General features: G+C 38.0%; 1 protein-coding gene across 3 annotated transcripts in view; it reads right to left on the reverse strand.

The window, feature by feature from the left end:
* Positions 1-5,220: 5,220 nt before the first annotated feature.
* LOC124148992 (zinc finger MYND domain-containing protein 19-like) overlaps positions 5,221-24,846 on the reverse strand; it is a 41,798-nt gene continuing 22,172 nt past the window's right edge. Inside the window, exons 2-7 of one of the 3 annotated variants that reach the window (XM_046520319.2) lie at positions 22,138-22,197; positions 10,905-11,011; positions 9,713-9,911; positions 9,353-9,416; positions 7,769-7,865; positions 5,221-6,361 (exon numbers count right to left, since the gene is read on the reverse strand). In XM_046520319.2, coding sequence (XP_046376275.1) covers positions 6,259-6,361; positions 7,769-7,865; positions 9,353-9,416; positions 9,713-9,911; positions 10,905-11,011; positions 22,138-22,197 — 630 coding nt within the window. In that variant the 3' untranslated portion in view covers positions 5,221-6,258. Of the gene's footprint in view, positions 6,362-7,768; positions 7,938-9,352; positions 9,417-9,712; positions 9,912-10,904; positions 11,012-22,137; positions 22,198-24,846 lie in introns of all 3 variants that reach the window. The other 2 variants (XM_046520318.2, XM_046520317.2) reach the window with 2 other exon arrangements.

Consider the following 24,846-nt stretch of genomic DNA (forward strand, 5'->3'; position numbering starts at 1 on the left):
GACAAGCTAACCTTTGGGATTATGCAAAGACAACTAAATATCAGCCCTTACGTTAGATACACATTCAACATCCTAAACCTCATGAAAGTCGAGTCTCATGTAAGTGTTATGTCCAATGTTCAAAGCCTATGTTTTGATAAAGAAATAACTAGAAAACAACATATGTTAGTAACAAGCTGCCAATACTGACAGATAAATCGTAACTGCTGTGTTAGGAATGTGAGTAGAGGTGAATACACTGTCAATAACATGTCTATTTCAGTACCAGTGAAATAGAACACACTCTTATCAAGCTGCAGCAGGCAATCTAGCCAGCAGCAAACAGTAAGACCTTATATTTCAAGGTACGCCTTCCGCAGTGATCTTTGCATCAGGATTTTACTACAATGACATTTCATGCATAGACAAGACCAGTTACTTCTTCAGAGCCTCCTTTAAAGAATATTTACTGATGTGTTGATTGAAAACTTTAAAACACTTCTTTTTTTGTTGTTGAATTTTTTGTTCACAACGAAGCTAAAATTATCCTTGACAAAATAACCAGTTGTGCCTCTTGGCATTTTGACAAAGAAATTCTTTTAAAATAATAGGAAATTAGTAGATGTGGCCTTAGTACTAAACAGATCTTTAAAAATTAATATTAAAAAAAACCACTATTGTTTAGTTTAACAATCGAAGGTAGATGCTTAATGTCATATCTAAATCTGTACACACAGCAGATTCAAGATCTGTCTAGCTATTGCTACTGATCACAAAGATCAATAAACTGGCAAGGTTCTTCCCCTGAAATAGACACGTTACTGACATTTGCTAATTACATATCATGCTTCATAGTCAGGGACATCACATCAATAGATACAAACTATAGTCACTGTAGGTGAACTACATCTCTAAATATACAAATCAGGCAGTTTAAATGCATACTCAGTTTCTTAACAAACTCCATGCATTAATGATTTGAATCATGTATGCAAATGAAATGCAAATTATGGTTATACAAATTATGAATTTATAAAAATATGGATGGTATTGATGCAATATGGACTGACTATTAACCTTATTTGAATAACATATATACTTTTGAAATTTGCTGTGAAATTTCAAGTCATGAAAATTAATAGAGTTTCACTTTTGAAACATAATCACACAAATGCATTTTACACTCGGATGACTTCTCATGACCTTAAACTCTGATTGAAGCATGTAACAGCTGTTTTAAATACCAGTAATAAATTAGATTTATCAACAAAGCTGCTAATAATGTACAGGAAAGGAGGGTCACCATCTCGCCTCATGTGTCATCATCATCATCATCATCATCATCATGGGCAAGCGGCTAGCATGATGATGACAACACTAGGAGGACAAATGCTGGAATGACATTGATTGAAGGATCTTTGGATTCCCACTGTATACGATCAAAATTAACTGGACAGGAATCTCAATATTTGCAAACCCTACAATCTTATTAAAATCTGATCTTAGTTCTCGCTGCCACTAAACAAAGATCTGAGGACATCTCATTATGGGTCAGGTCAGACCGACCTTTCGCAAACTCTGACTGACCAATGGAATTAGTCGACATTAGCCAATCAGAAGGCAGCTTTCTCGTGCTTTACAGCACTAATTTCAAATTGGCAACTACGCTTCGAAACATATTTTGACAAATTCTCGCTTAAAAATTTGAAACCTGAACAAAAGAACATTCTCAAATGGCTAATATATGGTCTAGATTGTATAGATTCAGTCTTTAAGCCCCTTACTATCGTTCGGAATACCCCGTGTTAACGTTTTTGAGGTTGCATTATTAGAAAACTCATTCCGACTGTCACTTTCATGATCTGGTAAGCAACGCTTTGATTTGTCGGATGAAAGGTCATTCTGACGTGACCCCTAATGGGATGTCCTCAGATCTTTGTTTAGCGGTAGCGAGAACTAAAATCTGATTTTAATGAGATTGGCAAACCCTATGAAATGACCTAACACTGGAATATATCAACTTCAAGGGCATGAACAATAAACAATATGTAAAAAGTATTATCTATCGGAGGGTTTTACATAAAATATGAATTTCAATGATCTCTTTAATCTGTACTACCAATATGGCTTGGATCATAACAACTGCCACCAAGGCCGGATAACTCCTGTTTCTTCTCAAACACAATATCTTTCATCAACATGTCATTAATGAGTGCTCTCCCCTTATTTCAATCTATTTGGAAAAATCATATACCATAATCAACGACAAGAAAAAATTAAGTTTCCGTTCATCCTGTATTTTCATGTGATCTTCGCAGTATTAGTCTGAACAAACACAGTGTCAAAAAGGCAGATAAAAAAAATGAAAATAAGAACTTGGTTTCTTAATTACTTACAAATTTAATCTGTTCAATTTATGTTAGCCTAAACAAAATGACAAACAAAAATTCAAGTAAGTGTTATAAGTTCAAAACCAGATCTGTCCATACATGGTGATGGCCCATATTCCAGTCTATAAATAGTAACACTCAAGCAGCTTATAGCTGCTCTTCAACCTTGTTGCATAGCAACAAAAGTTTGATGAACATTTGGAGTTAATAAGCTCTTAGGAAATAGCAATTTACACACCAAAATAAATAATTTAAAGAAAACATTTACCAATGTGGAGACATTTTAGACCAGACATACACTTTATTGCAATGATAAATAGTTTTAACATAAATAATCTAGATAATTTAATACATAATTAGCACTCAATACTTGAAAAGTAACAAAACATGTTGGTTGTTATAAATTAGGAAATATTCTTTGGTGATAATCTGTGAAATTCTACACACACCATGCCATGGAGATTCATAAATATGCATCAGGCCACAACAAGTTCATTGGACATTTAAGTCAGAGCTTTCTGTTGTGTTGTTTATAAAATGACATAAACAATTGCATAAAAAATAAATATCGAAGTCAACAGTACTTTAAGATGATGGAAGTATGTCCCAACTGCTTCAAAGTGCATTTGCCAAACACAGAAATTAAGTGTTCGAAGAATTTGCTTATATTACTCCCTTGGCAGGCATTCTTTTTGACACAGAGTCTTATATACTGATAGAAATAAAAAAGGGAACACTCAGCTTTAGACACAGTAAAATGATCTGCTATCTGTGGTTCCCAGCCTGGTCAACCAAATACGCATTGGAAACAATGCCCACAAACACATCTCAACATTTGATGCTGACCTGTGATGAATTTGTGTATGCACTACTGTATTTTCTTGAGTACAGTGTGGACATTTTTCCCCAAAACACAGCTGTGTAGAAGGAGATGTGTATTATACATGCCATAATGAGTTTTGATGTTTTTTCCCCCAACCGAAAGACATTACTGTGCAGACTATACACGCCATAATGAGTTTTGATGTTTTTCCCCAAACCAAAAGACATTACTGTGCGCATTATACATGCCATAATGAGTTTTGATGTTATTTCCCCCCAACCGAAAGACATTACCGTGCGCATTATACACGCCATAATGAGTTTTGATGTTTTTCCCCAAACCAAAAGACATTACTGTGCGCATTATACATGCCATAATGAGTTTTGATGTTATTTCCCCCCAACCGAAAGACATTACCGTGCGCATTATACACGCCATAATGAGTTTTGATGTTTTTCCCCAAACCAAAAGACATTACTGTGCGCATTATACATGCCATAATGAGTTTTGATGTTATTTCCCCCCAACCGAAAGACATTACCGTGCGCATTATACACGCCATAATGAGTTTTGATGTTTTTCCCCAAACCAAAAGACATTACTGTGCGCATTATACATGCCATAATGAGTTTTGATGTTATTTCCCCCCAACCGAAAGACATTACCGTGCGCATTATACACGCCATAATGAGTTTTGATGTTTTTTTCCCCCAACTGAAAGACATTACCGTGCGCATTATACACGCCATAATGAGTTTTGATGTTTTTTTCCCCCAACCGAAAGACATTACCGTGCGCATTATACACGCCATAATGAGTTTTGATGTTTTTTTCCCCCAACTGAAAGACATTACCGTGCGCATTATACACGCCATAATGAGTTTTGATGTTTTTTTCCCCCAACTGAAAGACATTACCGTGCGCATTATACACGCCATAATGAGTTTTGATGTTTTTTTCCCCCAACTGAAAGACATTACCGTGCGCATTATACACGCCATAATGAGTTTTGATGTTTTTTTCCCCCAACCGAAAGACATTACTGTGCGCATTATACACGCCATAATGAGTTTTGATGTTTTTTCCCCCAACCGAAAGACATTACCGTGCGCATTATACACGCCATAATGAGTTTTGATGTTTTTCCCCAAACCGAAAGACATTACCGTGCGCATTATACACGCCATAATGAGTTTTGATGTTTTTTCCCCCAACCGAAAGACATTACTGTGCGCATTATACTCAAGAAAATACGGTGTTTCAAATGTACCGACAGTGAAGCCTACTTCCCTACATTTTTCATTGTTCCCTTACTTGGTTAAATCAGTACATTAATAGCTAAATATGATGCATGGGATGTATCATAAACTCAGAGGCAACTTCATTTTGATACGATTCTGACAAAGAAAATAATCAACTAGTGATGGCCTGTTACTTTTCATAATCTACAGGTGACTGTCATTCTCTTGTCCACACTTATCTCCGATTTACATGTGAAAATTAAATCTCCTTGTTCAACTTCCTAATTATAATGTCTTATAACCTCCCTCCTCAAATATATATACCATATCCAACTATCTGATATTTGAAGTTCAGACATTAAATCTTGTTTTGTGTTTATCTAAAACCATCAAAAGGTTAAATATTTAAAACAAATACTAGAAGATGGTGAGATCTTGTTGATTCTTGGTGTGACAGATACTGAGACTAGGCAACACTCAAAACAACTCAAAGCAAAGGCCTTCAACCCTTCATAACAAAATGGTATCATCCATCCTCTGAAGCAGAACATCCCATTTCATGAAATGGGGTAAACAATGATCAGATGTGGACACAAAGACTAGATTGAAGTGATTATTTTCACAACTATGCGAGTTCTATGGCATCAAGCAATATATTGCACAATCAAATGTATTTTCAATGGAACAAAGGGACATAACTCTTGTTACAAGGGACATAACTCTTGACAAAAGAGACAATGGTACTGCTGACTTGGTTGTGAAAGAATTTGAACAAAGACATAAAATTGGGGGGGTGTCTCAAGTCAGTTTTTCCCATTGTTCCAAGAAAAATTTAATACATGATGAATACATATTTATGTTTTACTCGGACTGTTCAGTGTATAAGCAACTGACAGGTCAAGATTAATTGTTATGCACACTTAAGCCTTGAGAGTTATCCCCCTTCAAACATTTTGCACATCTTCATAAACACATCTTTGGTTATGTTATAAGGAATGTCATGGGTGCAATACCAGCAAATAAGCCTAAAATATGGACTCTTTTTCATCAAATACACACGCAAAAAACTACTCAAGTGGGAATTAAACTTAACCAACAACCACTTCGATTTCTGTTCATTTTCATGCATAACAAATATAGGCTGAAGAAAAGAAAAAATAATGCTGTGATTCTTATATCAAGGATTTGGGTGGGATTTTGTAACATGTATTCTTTAAACAAAACCCAGGCAAAGGTCAGAATTATGGTACTATTTAGTAGTATATGTGATGTAAAAAATGTCAATGAGATTCATAAACAAAGGCTCTATCTGAACCACAGCATTTCTTTCTTAAGAATTCTAGCATTCACAGCAAAGTGAAAACTATAACAAAGACACTGCAGTCATTACAACTCAGCTTGGAATGTGGAGTGCTAAAAATCTTTCAAGTGATAGAGTGATGTGATCGATATTATGCGCCTCTTCATGCAACAATCAAAACAAATATTCCCATAAACTTAAACACTCAGGTCAGCTCTCAGATTGACAAAACATGTCCATCATTTAATAACCCTCAGGGTTACTAAAAAAATTTAAACACCATCCTAAAAGTTCACAACAACACCACACAGTATCTTTGAGTATGTTGTAAGTGACGACCGGCAAAGTTAAGGGGAGATAACTCTTACAGCTTTGTAAAAATTTCTTTCTCTCAAATCACTATCACTCTCCTACATAATAAGAACACCTAAAATGGTGTGTTGTTGTCTATGTACAATGGGACTGAGAAACACAATGGCAATGGAATATAGCGAAGATGATGGAATTGTGATATGAGGGGTAAAGCTATCGATCTGGAGGTCGCTCCGATATGAATAAATGTCGTCGTTCTCGACAGTATCGTTTATGAACTGGCCAGTCCCTCTGCTGGCAGTATGTTCCACAATACCTGTAAGGCAAAGACAGAAAATGTTAAAATATTAGAAAAATCATTTTGGATAACATACTCTTTTAAATACATAAATAAGTAAAATCAGCATTCATTTTATATTTCTACAGTTTGAAATTCGAACATGCCTCTCCGAAAACAAGGTCAAAGCCAAAGTAGTTAAGAGTGTATCAACCCTATGCAGTTACCATATTCGACATAAGAAGTGCCCAGGGTGCTCTCAAAATTAGAAATAGGGGCTCTTAAATTTCATGGGGCACGCTAAACCCTGAAATGTTTATATACGACAGATATATTTTTCCAGAATTCAATTGCCCATAATTAAGCGTGCATATAACACACAAGTGAGTATTATTTATGAATAAATAAGTCTTGTGTACATTGATCAATTGGAAGGGGTGCTAAGTGGGATTGTTCACTAGCCAACATATTATCAAATATTGCTGTGGGCGCTTATTAGAGCGGGGCGCTTATTACGTCCAATACGGTATAAATGATCTCTTGCAAAAAAAAGTGAGCATGAAAACAATGGCATGTGTCTTCAAAATATTTATTTAAATGTAATGACTGTCGAAATACTTAATACTGAAGTTATTGGAAATACAAGAATAGTATTCAAAGAACTGTATGGTGCAAAGATACATTTCCTGGCATCAATCCTCCTTTGATTACAACATATAAAACAGTTTTCTTCAAAGTAATTAAGTCTGTTAAGACAAACTGGTGGTTGATCAATCTCATTAAAATCAAATCTTAGTTCTCGCTTCCGCTAAACAAAAATCTGAGGACGATCATTAGGGATCACGTCAGAACGACCTGTCATCCAACCAATCAGAGCCTTCATTATCATGAAATTGACAGTTGGAAAGTGATTTCTAATCATGCAACATCGAAAACTTTAACACGGGGTATTCTGAACGATACCGGAACGAACGGTAGTTATGGGCTTAACAACTAAATCCATAAAATGTAGACCATCTATTAGCCATTCCAGAATGTTCTTTTGTTCAGGTTTCAAATTTTTAATTGAGAATTTGTCAAAAAATGTTTCAAAGCGTAGTCGCCAATTTGAAATTAGTGCCATAAAGAACGAAAAAGCTGCCTTCTGATTGGCTAATGTCGACTTCTTGTCAGTCAATCCATTGGTAGGTCAAAGTTTGCACAAGGTTGGTCTGACATGACCCGTAATGTGGTGTTCTCAAATCTTTGTTTAACGGTAGCGAGAACTAAGATCAGATTTTAATGAGATTAGTGATCAATAGCATGAGCAACGGTGATGACCATCTGGGTACAATGACACAGAGTCTGCCTGGTCACAAGTAGATGTGTAGAGATGGTCACGCACTCCCTGCAGGGGAAGAAGGGAGGCACAGTTATTTGGTCAATACGGAGGAGGACGAGAGTTACCTGACTTCCTGGCATCTGCCACATATACTGAATTCCCTGATTTCCTTCTCCATGTTGGTGCAGGGCAGGTAGTGGCACTCGTAGTAGACGCAGCTGTCTTCTGGAACATACACAGAAGAGTTACAGTTGGACAGTCGGTAGTGGCACGCGTTGTACACGCAGCTGACTTCTGGAACATACACAGAAGGATTACAGTCAGACAGTCTGTAGTGGCACGCGTTGTTCATGCAGCTGTCTTCTGGAACATACACAGAAGGGTTACTGTCAGACAGTCGGTAGTGGCACGCGTTGTACACGCAGCTGACTTCTGGAACATACACAGAAGGGTTACAGTCAGACAGTCGGTAGTGGCACGCGTTGTACACGCAGCTGTCTTCTGGAACATACACAGAAGGGTTACAGTCAGACAGTCGGTAGTGGCACGCGGTGTACATGCAGCTGTCTTCTGGAACATACACAGAAGGGTTACAGTCAGACAGTCGGTAGTGGCACGCGGTGTACACGCAGCTGACTTCTTGAACATACACAGAAGGGTTACAGTCAGACAGTCGGTAGTGGCACGCGGTGTACATGCAGCTGACTTCTGGAACATACACAGAAGGGTTACAGTCAGACAGTCGGTAGTGGCACGCGTTGTACACGCAGCTGTCTTCTGGAACATACACAGAAGGGTTACAGTCAGACAGTCGGTAGTGGCACGCGGTGTACACGCAGCTGACTTCTGGAACATACACAGAAGTTACAGTCAGACAGTCGGTAGTGGCACGCGTTGTACAAGCAGCTGACTTCTGGAACATACACAGAAGGGTTACAGTCAGACAGTCGGTAGTGGCACGCGTTGTACACGCAGCTGTCTTCTGGAACATACACAGAAGGGTTACAGTCAGACAGTCGGTAGTGGCACGCGGTGTACACGCAGCTGACTTCTGGAACATACATAGAAGGGTTACAGTCAGACAGTCGGTAGTGGCACGCGGTGTACACGCAGCTGACTTCTGGAACATACACAGAAGGGTTACAGTCAGACAGTCGGTAGTGGCACGAGGTGTACACGCAGCTGACTTCTGGAACATACACAGAAGGGTTACAGTCAGACAGTCGGTAGTGGCACGCGGTGTACATGCAGCTGTCTTCTGGAACATACACAGAAGGGTTACAGTCAGACAGTCGGTAGTGGCACGCGTTGTACACGCAGCTTTCTTCTGGAACATACACAGAAGGGTTACAGTCAGACAGTCGGTAGTGGCACGCGGTGTACACGCAGCTGACTTCTGGAACATACACTGAAGGGTTACAGTCAGACAGTCAGTAGTGGCACGCGTTGTACAGCGAGTTAATATCGTTTTATGCTTTTTAGCATTATTCCAGCGACACCAGAAATCGGCTTTAAACATTGTACCCATGTTGGGAATCAAACCGGGGTCTTTGACATGACAAGTGAACGCTTTAACCTCTACGCTACCTACCGCCCCCATCAAGAACAGAATGGAGTCACTACAACCCCCATGACAAGGTCAGTCAAGTATAGAACGAACAAGAAGAACCAACATACTGTTGGTTGTCACAGTTAATGACCGTCCATACCTTCACTTTCTACAATTTCTCCATTGGAGTTGTAATATCTGTTGTATACTGGCTCTGGAAAGTGCTGAAACAAAACCATCACACAAGTCAGTATTTTTAGACAAACAAACAAACAAACAAACAGCTAAAGGAAAAGAACTGCCAGTTCACAAACCGTTTGCGCATGATGACACACTATTCTGCCAGTTTACAGTTTAAGCGCTCAAACATGAATTTTCAAAATGCAAAAATTTAAGAAAAGCCTATTTTGACATAAATGAAACGTAAGCCAAATTTATGCCCTTTCAAACAAGATACTACACATATTGTAAATTATGGTAACAAATGTTTGGTTAAATGTTTCCATCATGTTATCCTCACTTCTAAGGGGTCCCCCTGCAGTTGTTGTACTGCTATCCAGTACAAGCTCTGCTCTCGGTTCTTGTTGGAAGGTTCCTCTAAGTAAGGGGTTGAGCATTTGGAGGATACAAGAATGAGGTTTTCCATGCGATTGTCGACAGTCACGCCATTTTTATGTACAACTTTGTAGCCGTGTGCTACACCTCCTCTGTGACGTTCCCTGGAACAACAAAAGTGAGTGAAGCAATCTGATTGTGTGATAAATCGACAATATTTATATTTTAGATTTACACATGTTTTGACTATGACAAAAATCAGCTGCTGTGAAATTATAAATGACTATATACAAAAAAGTATAAAAAAAATATTTTAAATTTTTTTTTTTAAATAAAAAGGAAGATAAATAGGAAACAAAAGAAACTTCTAATAAAAAGAATAAAATATGACATGAAATTCCTCATATTAAAGCCAGTACACTAATTTTAAGCAATTTTCAAATAAACTTCAATGGCAACAATATTTGAGTTCAAATACCCACTGGCTAAGTTTGATAACAAAACTAAATAAGAAAAGACACTGATATGTTTTGTTTTTTCACAAATGACAAAAATTCTGTAAAGATTGTGAACCTAAAAAATTTAAATTTGTGGCCTTATATACTAAAAGCAACATCAATGCATTGTACATCAGCTAATTGGTAAGGGACACCAAGCAGAGATTCACATGTACCTAGACGGAAAATCAATCAAAGGTCCCTGAAGTTTTGACAAGCAAAATTTTAAAAGGCATTTGGTTAAATCAAATACCATATTCGCCATAAAAAGCACCTTGGTCACTCAGAAAATTCACAATGGGGGGGGGGTGGGTTAAAACCATGCTTATACTAAATTTGTTTTCAGAGATTTAGCAGTAGAGGAGACATAGTTCAAACATCCATGAAACAAAAACCTTTTCACTAATAGTTACAAGGTCCTGACGTACCCTTTCTACACTACTGTGATTACTCTAAAACGATCGGTAACATGAACAAGAAAATATGGATTGTCATTTACATTATCAGGCTTAGTAGATGCTTATAAAGATTACTTACAGAATGGTCTCAAAGATGGTCGGGGCTTAATAGAGAATGCGGTAATTCATTTTAATCCATCTCCCATTATCTTGTAGCTATAGGAATCCTGGTAATATTCCAAGACAAAACTTGCCCACTTACCATAATAATTCATGCAGATACTGCCCTGAACTTCGACCCTTAACAATATCGTAAGCATATGCGTAGATCTTAGCTCCATTTCCATCTCGATCCACTTCCACTCTGGCCTAGAAATAGAGAAAGTTTATTTATATACTCTGGGATAAAAGTTTCTGTCAGTTCGTTATCATGAAAAGCATGTTAGTTCCGACAAAGAAAACAATTTTCAAGATGGCGACTGCTTCCAGCTTGAAGACATGAGAGCAAAGAGGTCTTTGTCACAAGCTTAAACACTTTGTCTCAGGGGTGTGTTACACGCAAACGAGAGAAAGATTGCTATATGTTTATTTTAATTGGCTAATATTTCAACTACAATGAATTCAAACATCCATTGTGTTAAAGAACAAAATTCATTTTTAAAAATTACACTGAAACAAATTTTCACCACCAAACATATTCATTTTAACACACAAATACAACATTCAAGCCATTGCCGAACCCTCAAAGTGGTATTTTTTGCTGAACCAAAAATATATACCCTTGGTATATGTTAATAGAGGAATCCCTACGATAGCAACCCCATCTCAAGACAACTATGGCATAAATGGTCCAAGATGCAAGAGTTTGGTTTTTTTCTGAAAGAGACGTGATATATACATGAAAATATACAGTCCTTTCTATGCAAACATAAACGTACATTCTGTGATCAACAAGAAAAGCGTGTTGGGGTATCTTATTCCACTTGTTATCAGTCAGTCTACATTGAAACAGCGATATCTCCCAGGTGAGGTCACTTACACGCACCGGTTAGCTCAGTGCAACCCACCACACCCTCAATGTGCCACACGTGGGACCCACAAGGCTGGCCCTACCACCGAGCACCTGTAGCTATGGCAGCAAGGTGTTTCCAATACTGAATATTTTCAATATCATGACTCATCAGAGCAAAATTACCATGAAATCTTTGTGATATGAGAAATATTGGAATAATAATTTCAATTAGAACAAGCTGTTCAAAATGATATTTGTCAATGCTATTTTTATGCGATTACCTGTCACTTTGAGCTGAGAAATTATGGACACGGTGTTCAATGTTTACTCACTCACTCAATCTCATAACCACATATTCCACCTGTTTATTCATGCCAGGCAAAATAACATATCTAAGGAAGAGAATTTATGGATCCTATTTGTGCTTGAATTTCTTTAACCTACAGGGCATTTTGCTTTTGACATTATCACCTGTAGCCATACTAGTCAACAAGAAAACAATTTGGAAAGTGAAATAAATTATTTGTTACCTACCCTATGAACTAACATATGGTGTACATGTTATCTATGACATTGTGTTTAAGGCGCTCATTAATCATGCTAATTAAACACTGTATGAGGTGAGGTGAAATGGAGTTTCACATCACGACACATTTAAGATTATTTCACTTACAAAGCGACGACATTCAAGCACATGTGTGTCGCTGTACTAGTCCGGACTAATGACAGTTTCATAGTGCTGGCCATGCCGCCATTTAACATGAATACCCCACTCAGACACAGGATACTGACTCCAAGCTGACCAGTCTTTGTTTTAGCCCATCAGTGTCGAGCACCAGGCAGGTTAACAACAAGTACGCTATTTTAGCATCTTTCGGTATGCGGCCGGGGATTGAACCCACGACCTTCGCTCTCCGGGCAGACGATCTACCAGGGTTGGTAACTGCATACTTTAAAACAGGTGTCCATCATCATCATAAACAAGACAATTATCATGATCATATGACAAATTAGAAAATATCTGTAGTTTTATGAACTGGTATGTATGTTTCTGAATGGTGTGTTTTCAAAAAATCCATCCAGAAACATTGAAAATAACAGTTTCAAATGAATCCTTCCCTGTACAAGAGACGGGATACACATCCTGAATCAATATTGCCTGAGTTGCATGTCATTAATCTCTGAGCTCAAGCATTCTGCCATACAACATCATACACACGTAATCTGATACAGCTACCAGAGAAAATATTGATATTTCTTTGCGACGCTACAACAAAAATATTGAGTTGATGGGGACAGGTACAACTGTGTTTGGATATTTACTTTTCTTTAAACAGGGCAACAAAACAAAAGCACATACTTGCAAAATGTATGTTCATATAAAAAGAATAATCTAAAAATTTTCATCTATATGTAAAACAAATATTTAAAAAACAAAAGTCTGTATGTCTTTATCAACAGATTTTGTTTAAAAAAATAGATTAAAAACTGTGCTGAAAAAACACTCATAGAAAAACCACCCATTTTAATATATGATATGATATGATATGATATGATATGATATGATATGATATGATATGATATGATATGATATGATACGATATGATACGATATGATTTTAATATTATATTTGAATTCATTTTCTCAATCTATAAATATCACCTTTATTGAAATCAGAATCATAAATCCAGTCAGTCCATAACTGGTCAAAATGTTACACACGACTTACATGGACATTTTATGGACAACAGTTCAACCATCCTCCAAAATAATGTTAATTGGACTGCAGTTTTGTATTCAGATCTGTTTGTTTGCTTGTTTTGTTTGTTCGCACTCAGCAATATTCCAGCTATATGACGGTGTTCTGTAAATAATCAAGTCTGAACCAGACAATCCAGTGATTGACATCATGCGCATCAATCCACGCAGTTGGGATACAATAACATGCATCAACAAAGTCACCGAGCCTGACCACCCGATCCCGTAAGTCGCCTCTTACGACAAGCGTAGTCGCATTTTACTGAAGGCATGGGCTGCTTTTACGTGTAAGGCGTATGCTTGAAGTATCTCCTCAAAACTCCTTGCACTAAAAGCCTTGATCAATCACCAAATTTGTATTCCGTTTGGATGCCAGTCTTCTCACAGTCCATATTAAGCAGCCCAATATTTTAACCCCTTTGTTGGGTACTACATCCAGTCTATCCGCTACCACCTCGGAAACCTGACCAGCACAATTTCTGGCGCACGTTTCCCTTCACGCAAGCTCCATCAAATTACCCCATGATGAAATGTCGCCCAGTCCACATCAGGCCAGAATCCCTGGTGAAACAAACCAGTTGCCTGATTTCGTTAATCAATCTAAACCACATCCCTTGTGCACTGGTTCAACTGTAGCAATGCCATGCCTCACCTCCATTAAAGGCACCCTGTCAGCAGTTAATGGGTGAGTGAGTGAGTAGGGTTTAATGCCCCATGGAAATGGATTTCCATATATCAGTAGGTAGATTGTCGTAGTTTTGTTCCATGGTGAAACCCATGAGTACAGTCTTGTTTTGTCACAAGGATCACAAATTTGGATAATGTGGGGGTCAAATATGGGTCAGGGTACAACTAAGGGAGACAACTCTATGGGAGAAGAGTGACACCTTCATTAAGTCAAGACCATTTTACCTTTCATTTCAGGTGCCATTCTGATCAACAGATCCATCTTATTTATAAGGGATTCTGGAGACCTACCCTGTCTCAGACTTCCATATGGGATGAAGTTTTAATCGTCTGTGACAGAATTGTGTTACAGAATCATCTGTCACAGAATCTTATCCAAATGAACCACAGTTCCCTATCAAATCTGCTTGTGGTTGGAATCAAAACCGTCAGCAAACTTAGAACTTGTGCAAGCAAACAAATGATAATCAATGCAAATACAATTTTTAATGAATGCAACACTCAGCATTATTCCAGCTATATGATGGGGGTCTGATAATAATCGAGTCTGGACCAGACAATCCAGTGATTGACATCATGAGCATCGATCCAAGCAATAGGGATACGATGCCATGAATCAAGCAAGTCAGTGAGCCTGACCACCCGATCCCGTTAGTCGCCTCTTACGACAACCATGGGTTGCTGAAGACCTATTCTAACCTGGATCTTCACGGATCTAAAAAATGCTGTGGTGACATATATGCTATCACCCTAACACAAGATTATATTTGGAAATGTTTGTAAACTAATGTACATCAAGTAGACATACCTTTTAACGAGTCACAGTATGGCATTTTTGATATATGTATCCATTCTCTGTCAACTAAAGTTCGTTTCAAGGTGTCAATAGTGGTAATCTGACCGTGGTTGCTGTTAATAACGGTGAGTTGTGCAATCTTCCGATCGCTTCACACACGATTTCGCCGAAATTAATTAAAACAATATTAAAAGGAATTTTGAATAAAATTAATAAAATAAGTTACAAACATAAGTCCAGATATACAAAGAACCCTTTTTATAGACAGACAGTGTAATTACATGACTAATTTGTGTACTTCAGTGTGGATTTGTTGACATTGTATTTCCGGTGTTACATGCTCACTGTAATGTCTTTCCATGGGGGAAAAAACATCAAAACTCATTAATTTCGTGTATAATACCCACCCCCTTCTGCACAGCTGTGCATGTTTTTTGGAAAAAAAGCGCGCACTATACTCAAGAAAATACGGTAGTCAGCACTAAAAGCTACAACCCTGGCCAGGTTTCTAAAATCATAAACATGCAACATGAGATTGAGAAACTGTCATAGCTGCTAAAAAACAATCTTTTTTCTTAAGATATTCCCCACAACCCTTTCATGACATGCGACACTTTTAATCAAATCGTAACAAAAATAATCCACATCTAAACAAGCGCCAATACAGTATTGCTTTAATGGAATTTTATCAGTTTTCAACTTTTGCACAAATCAAAAATCTTCTACAAGTGATTTAATTCCAGACTCTGCCGATCTAATTTTACATGATTCAAACGAAGCGCCATCAGTCCCCTTATTCCCACCTTCCCAAATAGGTCTGACTGTGCACGTTCCATCTATGTCCAATCCAATTGGTATCAGAGCTGCTGAGAAAATTAGTGGTGAGTTTGCGATTTGAATTTCCAATCTTGGTTGGGTTTACAACCAAGATGCTAAAACATTGCAATATTTATGACATAATTGCTCCACTGAAACTCTTGTCCAAACACCCTGGATAATATCTTTACTTCATCTTATGAAAACCCTACACAACCGGTATTCCTGGGCTGGTCAAACTGTATCATGTATGTAAATGGCGAACCCGGCAACACCTCATAACCTTGTCTTTCAGGCCAATTATAGCTCTTTACAGCCAAACCAAATTAACATGGCTGATGGAATAATTAAATAGGCAGTGATGTATATCCTTAGAGTGAAGGTGGACTTGGCTGTTGTCTGGTAAATAGCATCTTCTGTTTCTGAATAATGTTTATATGAATATTTATGCATCTCAAACACAAATTTGGTCAACCCTACATAAACAGTACCACCAGCGTTGGCTTCCAAACATGGACTGCATATATTGGATTTACTGTGTCTGTAAACATTCATTTGTATGTTTGGCTAAATGGACACATGGCATTTTTTGCGAACCACAAACTGACAGAAAAAGGATTCTACAATAAATATCAAGAATACATTGTTAACTGTCAATTGCATCATTCAGATATAAAAAAACACAGTGAAAATGTCAAATCTTGAAAAAATTACTCCAAGCCTGGCCAATTTCATTACTTGTTAATGAAAATACCTAATGGCAGAAAGGAAAAAATATAAACCACTTATATATCATAGACAAATTCTTTACTGTAAAGTGACTTTTACTGTTTTTTCATGAGTATATTACACACCTACCTTTTAGGGTTCATTAACTAGGGAGAAAAATGCTGAGAGAGAACAAACTCAGTCAAAATGTCAAACTAACTTTGAAACAAAAGTTTACAGGTCAAAATAATTTTTCATAACAGATTCTTAGTTTTTTCTTTTTTTTTATGATAGCTAAAATTTCAAAGGCAGGCCTGTAAGACAAGTAACTAAAGAGGTCTGGCCTCATCTGAATTGACCATCTCGTAAAAAAATAATTTTCACTCAGGAAAGTTAAAAAGATTAGTAACTAAAGCATTATCTTAAAATTTCAACATAAAAGTATATCTTATTTGTAAACTTGATGAGCAAAATTCCTCCAAAGAGAAATTATAAATACAACTGATTTCATAGCCAGTGTGTCTCCGGAACCTACCACCAAGCTGTCAGTGGCTGTTTACTAAACAGTCCGATCACAATCTGACTAATGTGCGGAAAGAATGCCACGCCACCTGGCCAAACTTTCTGTTTCCTGGAACTACAGGTGAACCAAAGTAGGCAATCCCCGACTTCTCACACACAGCGCCTTTCAATCGCCAAGGGAACGCTGCCCTACATGAGCTTTCAATGCGAGTCAATTCTAAAGGTGAGCTTGTAGATAAATATCAGGCTGGGTGCCTCTTACTTGGCAGTTGTGACTATGTTTCTTAGATAACGGGTGAATGTTGTTTCCTTGATGGCTTTTTAACGGTTCATCTTCAGCATCCTCTGGGACCATCTGATCCCCCTTTTAACTGGGGTCATAATCCAGACAGCACTTTCGGTACAACTTATTCCAGCAAACATTTGAGTAACTATTTGAAAACATAGGCTTGATAACACTACATTATGGAATCATGAAGCCATATTGATTTTTTTTGTTTAAAAAAAACAACAAATGAGAAAACCCTGAATTTAGATGGGGGGTGGATGGGGGTTGGGGTGGAATTCACTGAAACAACGTTAGGCAGGTCGACATTTACAATTAGTCGTCAACCCAATATCATGTAATGATATAACATATGATTGTTTGGACAAAACTACTACTGTTTACAAACTGATGGCTCTGGAAGCTAATTTAGAGCCTGCAATGAAGCCCCGATCAACATCGCAGATGCATGCTTGTGAATGTTTATAAATACAGTGATGATGGAATCTGCTGAACCTATTGTCCAACAATAAACTACCACCCGGAACTCAATGAAATAAATAAATATAATCTGTTTTTTCTCATAAACTGTAAGATAATTTTCAACAATATTTTTTTTCAAAAAACATTTTCAACCACCTACACTAAATTAAGACAAAACATTTTGCAAATAAACTTACAAAATATATACGGCCTAGGACTCCAAACATAACAAATGTGGAAGATCAAACTTCAGCGTTCTGCTTGGGGACCCCTATACATACTGCAGGCCCAAACTCCCCTGTACCTTATGGTTATGGAGTGAGTGAGTGAGTGAGTAGGGTTTTACGCCACTTTTAGCAATATTCCAGCAATATCACGGCGGGGGACACCCGAAATGGGCTTCACACACTGTGCCCATGTCGGGAATCGAACCCGGGTCTTCGGCGTGACGAGCGAACGCTTTAACCAGAATCGATGACCTACAGGCTACCATGAAGTAGCTGGATCGTTGCAGACTTCATACCAAGCTCTGAATACATTTGTGCAAACGATCTAGATGCATCACTGTGCAGCATATCTTAATACACTGGTCTCATACAAGTGTGTTTAATTTGCAAGTGATCAATCATGTCTTCAATTGACATCTGCAGAATCTCATCAAGTGTTGGATGCTACATCATGGTGGATGTAGCTTCCCTACAAGCATCTCCCAAGCATCCCCTGTTCATTGCCGATCTTACTCAACTCCTACAAAGCACATATTTAGACCTGTTATAAAAAATGAGTGGGTTAATATTTTCTAATTTCAAGCAGTTTGTGTTCAAGTTGAAGGAATAGACTTTTATTTCCTTATAAGTTCTGTCAATGTGCATCAGATTTGTAGGTAATATAGTTCCAATGTTCCACATGCCTTGAAATTAGCCATTGATTAGATTACATGTAAGTGTAAAACTGTCATATGCAATAAAATGAGTGAGTGGGTTGGGCTTAACAGTATTCTAGTTATATTACATGTGATATTTTATGTGTGAAGAAGAAATCCCGAAAGTGACGCAGGTCTCAGACGTTTACCACATTGGTGAAGCCCATGAGCACGGGTATGGTGCTGACAAACCTAGAAACATTATCTGGGTAAACCCAGGATTCGAACCCACACAATCATGTCGAAGGGAGGCAACTCTGCACAACCAATTGCAACTGGGGCACCTGTGCCCCCGCAATAAAGACATTAATAGAAGGGAATGATGTGATTGTTTGTTTGTTTGTTTGTTTGTTGTTTTACACCACACTAAGCAATATTCCAGCTATATGACGGCGGTCTGTAAATAATTGGGTCTGGACCAGATAATCCAGTGACTGACATCATGAGCATCAATGATACGATGACATGCATCAACCAAGTCAGTGATCCTGACCACTCGCTTCTGTAAGTAGCCTCTTACGACAACCATAGTCGTCTTTCCACAAGCATGGGTTGCTGAAGACCTATTCTTACCCCAATACAGCCATTGTGACCATGCAATCCTCATATGAGTGAGTGAGTGAGTGAGTGAGTGAGTGACCAACCCAAGTCTTCAGCATGATGAGTGAACACATTAACCACTGGACTACCCAACCTCCCCAAGCAAGGTCTTATGATCATAATGACCTTGGAACCTTTTCTGTCCCCAATTCTAAAGTTATGTTTGGTGCTTCACGAAATTGAACTTGTACCTAGTTCAAGGGACTGAGACAGGAACCTGATTAAAAGTCTGATGAAGAAATGAAGCAGACAAGGTCAAACTAAGTTTACAGCCAACTGTTTTCTAGCTTCTTGTTTTAATGCCTCAAACACTTAGCAGAAGAAAAGCTTTCTCAGAAGCAAGTTAACTAATGGGACATCCCCTGGTTACTTCCATCACAGAAAATCTGATATTCCTTGAGACCAAGAACTCGGATGAAAGAAGTCCCCACACAAGGGTTTCAAACTTCTTAAACCATGAATTATGTCTTGAAGGATGAGATTCTTCTAACAAAAGTGAAAAGCAAAAAAAGACAGTCTGCACAATCTCACAGATCCCCCGTAGAGAACCTAATCCAATCTCAAGACACACTAATTTCAAACCCCTCAATTTTTTTCCCAACAAGCACAACCATTTTTTTTTTAATCAAATAATTCCTTATGAACTGTTCTTTTTGCCAAAAAGCCAATGCTTCCAATTTATCAGGCAAAATGTTAGTACAAGCATTTCAACATCCACCAATATGTATTTCTGATGATATTGATAATCAGTACCATCAAAATCAGATACAGCTCAACCAACACTCAACAAGCAAACTCCTTCATCAATATCCAGCCTCTCTAATTCAGACCGACTCTACAGATATACCGATTGCTTAGTCTACATCCGATCAACTTAAGATACAGTCCAACCAGCCCAGGAAGTCACCAATGTAACCTTCATCCTATTCCACCCAAGTTGATCCTACAGCAGGATAATGATCAAACTGTCTGGAACGGGTTGAGTCGGAGGTATCTACAGGGAAACCAAAAGACCATTCTACCTTCAACACATCAGACGATCCATCATGTTGCCTCACGATTGTATGACAGCACCACACGTCAAAGGGTGGAGGCAAGTATACTGAATGAAGTCTCTCTCACAAGAAAGCTCACATTCACTTAAACCAGAGTCATATGGGCGTAGCTTCCGTACCAATTGTGTGCCAGGAGAAGGCTAAATACCACCTATGTCGACCCCAAGGCAAAACTCAGGCGGTCGACATCCAGGGGCGTCACATTTATCCTCGGAGTATGTTGCTGATCTAGTGGGCGAAGAATGCACAAATGATGCTCAGAATTGATACATTCTTCAGTTGTATTTCCTTTCAAGATTTTGTGCTGAAATACGTCAAATATGTCTCCATACCTCTTTTCAATTACTCAAGAAAGAGTCATTCTTTGTTTACAAAAATATCATTGAAACTGGTATTAAAACTTTTAGGCAATGTTATATTTTTCAAGAAGTAATGTAAGAAAAGACAATTCACAAAAACATTTAGATTTAGGATCTGACTGAGAAATTATTGATTTCTTTATGCTACACGGGTGTAAAACAATCACTATTTCTGCGGAAGTTTTTTAGCACATACTTCAATCAAGAGACAAAATGAAAAAATAGTTACCTTTCATAATGTAAATATAGGTTTTCTGTGGGTTCTTTTGTGCAAATCAATATCTTAATGGCATTCATAGATGGCCAAGATTAGGTCAACATTCGGAACACCCAAGAGCAGTTCACATTAACTCTGGGGTTATATTCAATCAGCCATTTTCAGGTTTGAGCCTAAACCTTACATGATATTTAATTTTGAAATCTTAATGACTTTTTATGTCTACAGACATTTATCAGAACTGTTATTAATAGAACAATGTTTTGAATACAATCAAAAGGCTAATTTTAGGTGCCGAGTCACCAAGTGAAACGATGAATCATCAAGATCTATAATTGTTCTCATTATGATGTGGTGAGGTGAAAAAAGGGCTTATGTCGCGTTCAAGATTATTGCACTTATATAGCGACGTGCAAGTGTTTTAGCCCCTTAATGCCTAGCGCCAGGCAGGCTAACAATAAATACCATCTTTTAACGTCTTTAGGTATGACATGACTCAGGATCGAACCTCTGACCTTCCTCTCTCAAGGCGGACACTCTATGACTCGACGACAGAGGTGTCCTTCAATAAGAACAGTGAACACTGGAGTTCTATTGACACACTTCTCATGATACTATACTGTCTCAATGGTGAAGTAGCGATACAATATACAATTCTACCCATAAAAACTTGACACCTGTCATGTTAAGAATGAGTGAGTGAGTGAGTGAGTGAGTGAGTGAGTGAGTGAGTGAGTATGGTTTTTACACCGCTTTTAGCAATATTCCAGCAACATCATGGCAGGGGATGTCAGAAAGAAGTTTCACACATTGTGCCCATGTTGATCACGTAATGGTGTGCATTGCAATATATAACCATTAACACACTGCTGTATACTCTTCCCCTTCAAACTGCACGTCATTTCTTAAGACCAAAATACCGTCATACGTCATCTTTACCTTTTTGGGGAATGACCTCACAGTCAAGTGGTTTGGTCACCATTTGCAACCACAGTAACAATCAATCAAGGGAGGTAACACAGTGACAACTAGCAGCGCATACCAGAAATATTATACCTCTGAGATTAGTAGTACCAAGAACATTTCAATTTATTTGATTATTGATAAAATCGAAAGAAATACACTTATTTTCATAGTTTCTACCCTTTCTCAAAATACTGACCCACTGAGATCAGATCGCGATCCATCTTGTTGAACGTCTGTGTCACGTTTCACCGGTCCATCAGTAATACTGTACATTGTTATTCATTACATTGACTTATTGCTGACAATGAACATATGCATGAAAAACGTACCTCAAATACAAACTGCTCAACCAAGGATATGTCTCGCTCATCAAGAAGGGCATACTTTGTCTGAAACAAAAAAAACATCCACATAAAAAACATGCAAAACCACACACTTTTCATCATCATCATCATCATCATCATCATCATCAGTAGCAGCAGCTCATACCGCTACAGAAACTGATGCAGTACAATTCATACAGACTGTAGTATTTCAGGAACAGATAGTTCCACGGTGTAGAGGGCCAAAACTTGTAACATCCCTGACCCAATGATTTGAGTCTGGTTGCAGGGATTTAAAGCACAAGTTTGTTATCGGAACGGAGAGATCTTGAGGGTGTATATTTCTCCTAGAGTTCTGAGAAATACACAGGTGTTGTATCCTTTTAGCACTTGTACGTGAGAGAGAGAAAATTGTACTCTATTCCCACCTAATGTTATCATCACCACAGCATTGGTACTTTGAGAGAGTTGTAGTTCTATTCTGGCACATCAAGTTTTGTTGAAACAACACTCAGTGACACAGGTTCATCACTCTGAGCTTGGTGCTGACAAACCAAAGTTACTAATAAGTGTCCTTCATGGATCTGAACCCAACCCATAAAAGTCCACTTTCCACCCTTGCCAAAATAGGATAGAATTTCTGGGCTCGATCGTAGCACCACCTGTTGCTATTCCGAGTTATGGCCCTTCTGAGTCCCTCCTATTGACCAATCAGATTCCACCTCTCATATCACTTGTATTTGCTTCAAACGAAATAGCAGGGCCCTGTCAGGACAAACTGTCTGATAACCAATATCTATATTGTGATAAAACATGTCCTACTTTGCTAAGTGCATCAAATAACTTGAACACCTTGATCAAAAACATGAACAGATTTGAAAACTATCTGATGACGCTAAGTTGACGGTACACATGTTTTGCAAATCCTGCATTGGAGTTTACCAACACATATGGACTATGGACTATGGACTATGTATAGACTGGTTAGTCCAGCCAAAATATAACTCCATAATACCAGCGTAGTTTGGCAATGGTGGAAACTGGACTTCTATAGTCAGTTAACTCCCTTGCCTTGGGAAGATGGTCCTTGTCAGAACGGTTCCACTTATCATGCTTATACATATAAATACACTATAGAAGTATTCCAGTGCCCAGACCAGTGTTTCAGCATCACTTATCAATCAAGCTACAGACTTGCTTTTATTTTCTTGATTCCCAGCAAAGTTAATCAGTGTTGTCTAATTCTAGGCAGTGCATCGATTCCTAAGGTCTTTTCAAGTCTGTGTGAATGTTGGTACTTTTACCTAAACAAGATGCAGAATTCTTGGCATCCTATGTCAATACAAAAAGAGAGTTACAGGTGGCAGCTGTGGGTTATGTTTGATATGAAGTTATAGGTTTGTTTTTTCAAAGTGCAATGTTCTTACCATCTTCCCAAGGCAGGGGAGTTAACTGACTTTATAGCTAAAACGGATAGAATTATCATTAAAACGCCCGCATGTTATCAGAAATGAGCGGGCCCCTGTAACTTGATAATGCCCTCATATTACTTGACGACGGGCCATTATCACGCCCGTTGTTAGGTGATGTCATAGGATAGGGATAGGTGTCGTCACGTTCAATAGTGACGTCATCTGGTTTGTTCTATGTAGTTTCCATATTTGTAAAAGTGGGTCAGTGACATTCGTGTTGATTGCAGTAAATGTTTCAAAACCGATATTGTTGTTTCTTTTTATTTGATAACAAATTCCATCCCTTTTAGCTATAATAACGGTAACGCTATTTTTCAGGGCATTATCATTTGCAATAGCCCTCGGTCTTAATGGAAGACCTCGGGCTTCTGCAAATGATAATGCCCTGAAAAATAGCGTTACCCTTATAGTAAAATTCCGGTTTCCACTCTTGACGAACTTGGCTGGAATTCCTGAGTTATATTTTGGCTGGTCAGTAAGTGAGTGAGTGAGTTGGGTTTATCGCCGCTTTTAACAGTATTCCAGTTATATCACGGCATGTCAGCTTAATGTGGGAGGAAATTCCGAAGTGATGCAGGTCTCAGACGTTTACCACTTCGGTGAAACCCATGAGCACGGGTATGGTGCTGACTAACCTAGAAACATAATCGGTGTGAACTGGACTTCTATTGCCAGTTAACTCCCTTGCCTCGGGAAGATGATTGCTTACAGGTACCAGATGTGTTGATTATGGTTCAACATATTTTTATTTCAAAAGAAATCTGGATCAGTGAACCAGCCTTTGTTGATTATTACTTAATTACTAATCAGACCTTGCATCTATGTACGTGTATATAGTGAAGTATCAATTATTGAAATCATTCTTTATTGCAAGGTCAGGGACTTTTATACATTTTACACTAAAAAACATTAAATTAATTTAATAGAATATGATCAATAGGAGCACCTAGACTTGCATGGGCTGTATTGGATATATTTGTTCCTGGGACTGCATAACAGACTAGATCAATGGTTACACCACTAATAATTAAACAAAAACTGAATACAACATTTTGTTTGTTTATCAAGGTTTGTCAAGTCTAACAAAGTAAACGCCAGGTAAAAAAAAACTATTTTCCCAACTGAAACAATATTATTCAAGATAGAAAAACATGACAAAAAACACTTAAAGCAAATCCCCGACTTTCAAGTTAAATTAAATTGGAGCCAAGCATATCAATCGACCAACAACCATTCACCATTG

Source organism: Haliotis rufescens, unplaced genomic scaffold, assembly GCF_023055435.1.
Source record: "Haliotis rufescens isolate VD_foot unplaced genomic scaffold, xgHalRufe1.0.p SCAF_8, whole genome shotgun sequence".
NCBI classification, from domain to species: Eukaryota; Metazoa; Mollusca; class Gastropoda; order Lepetellida; family Haliotidae; genus Haliotis; species Haliotis rufescens.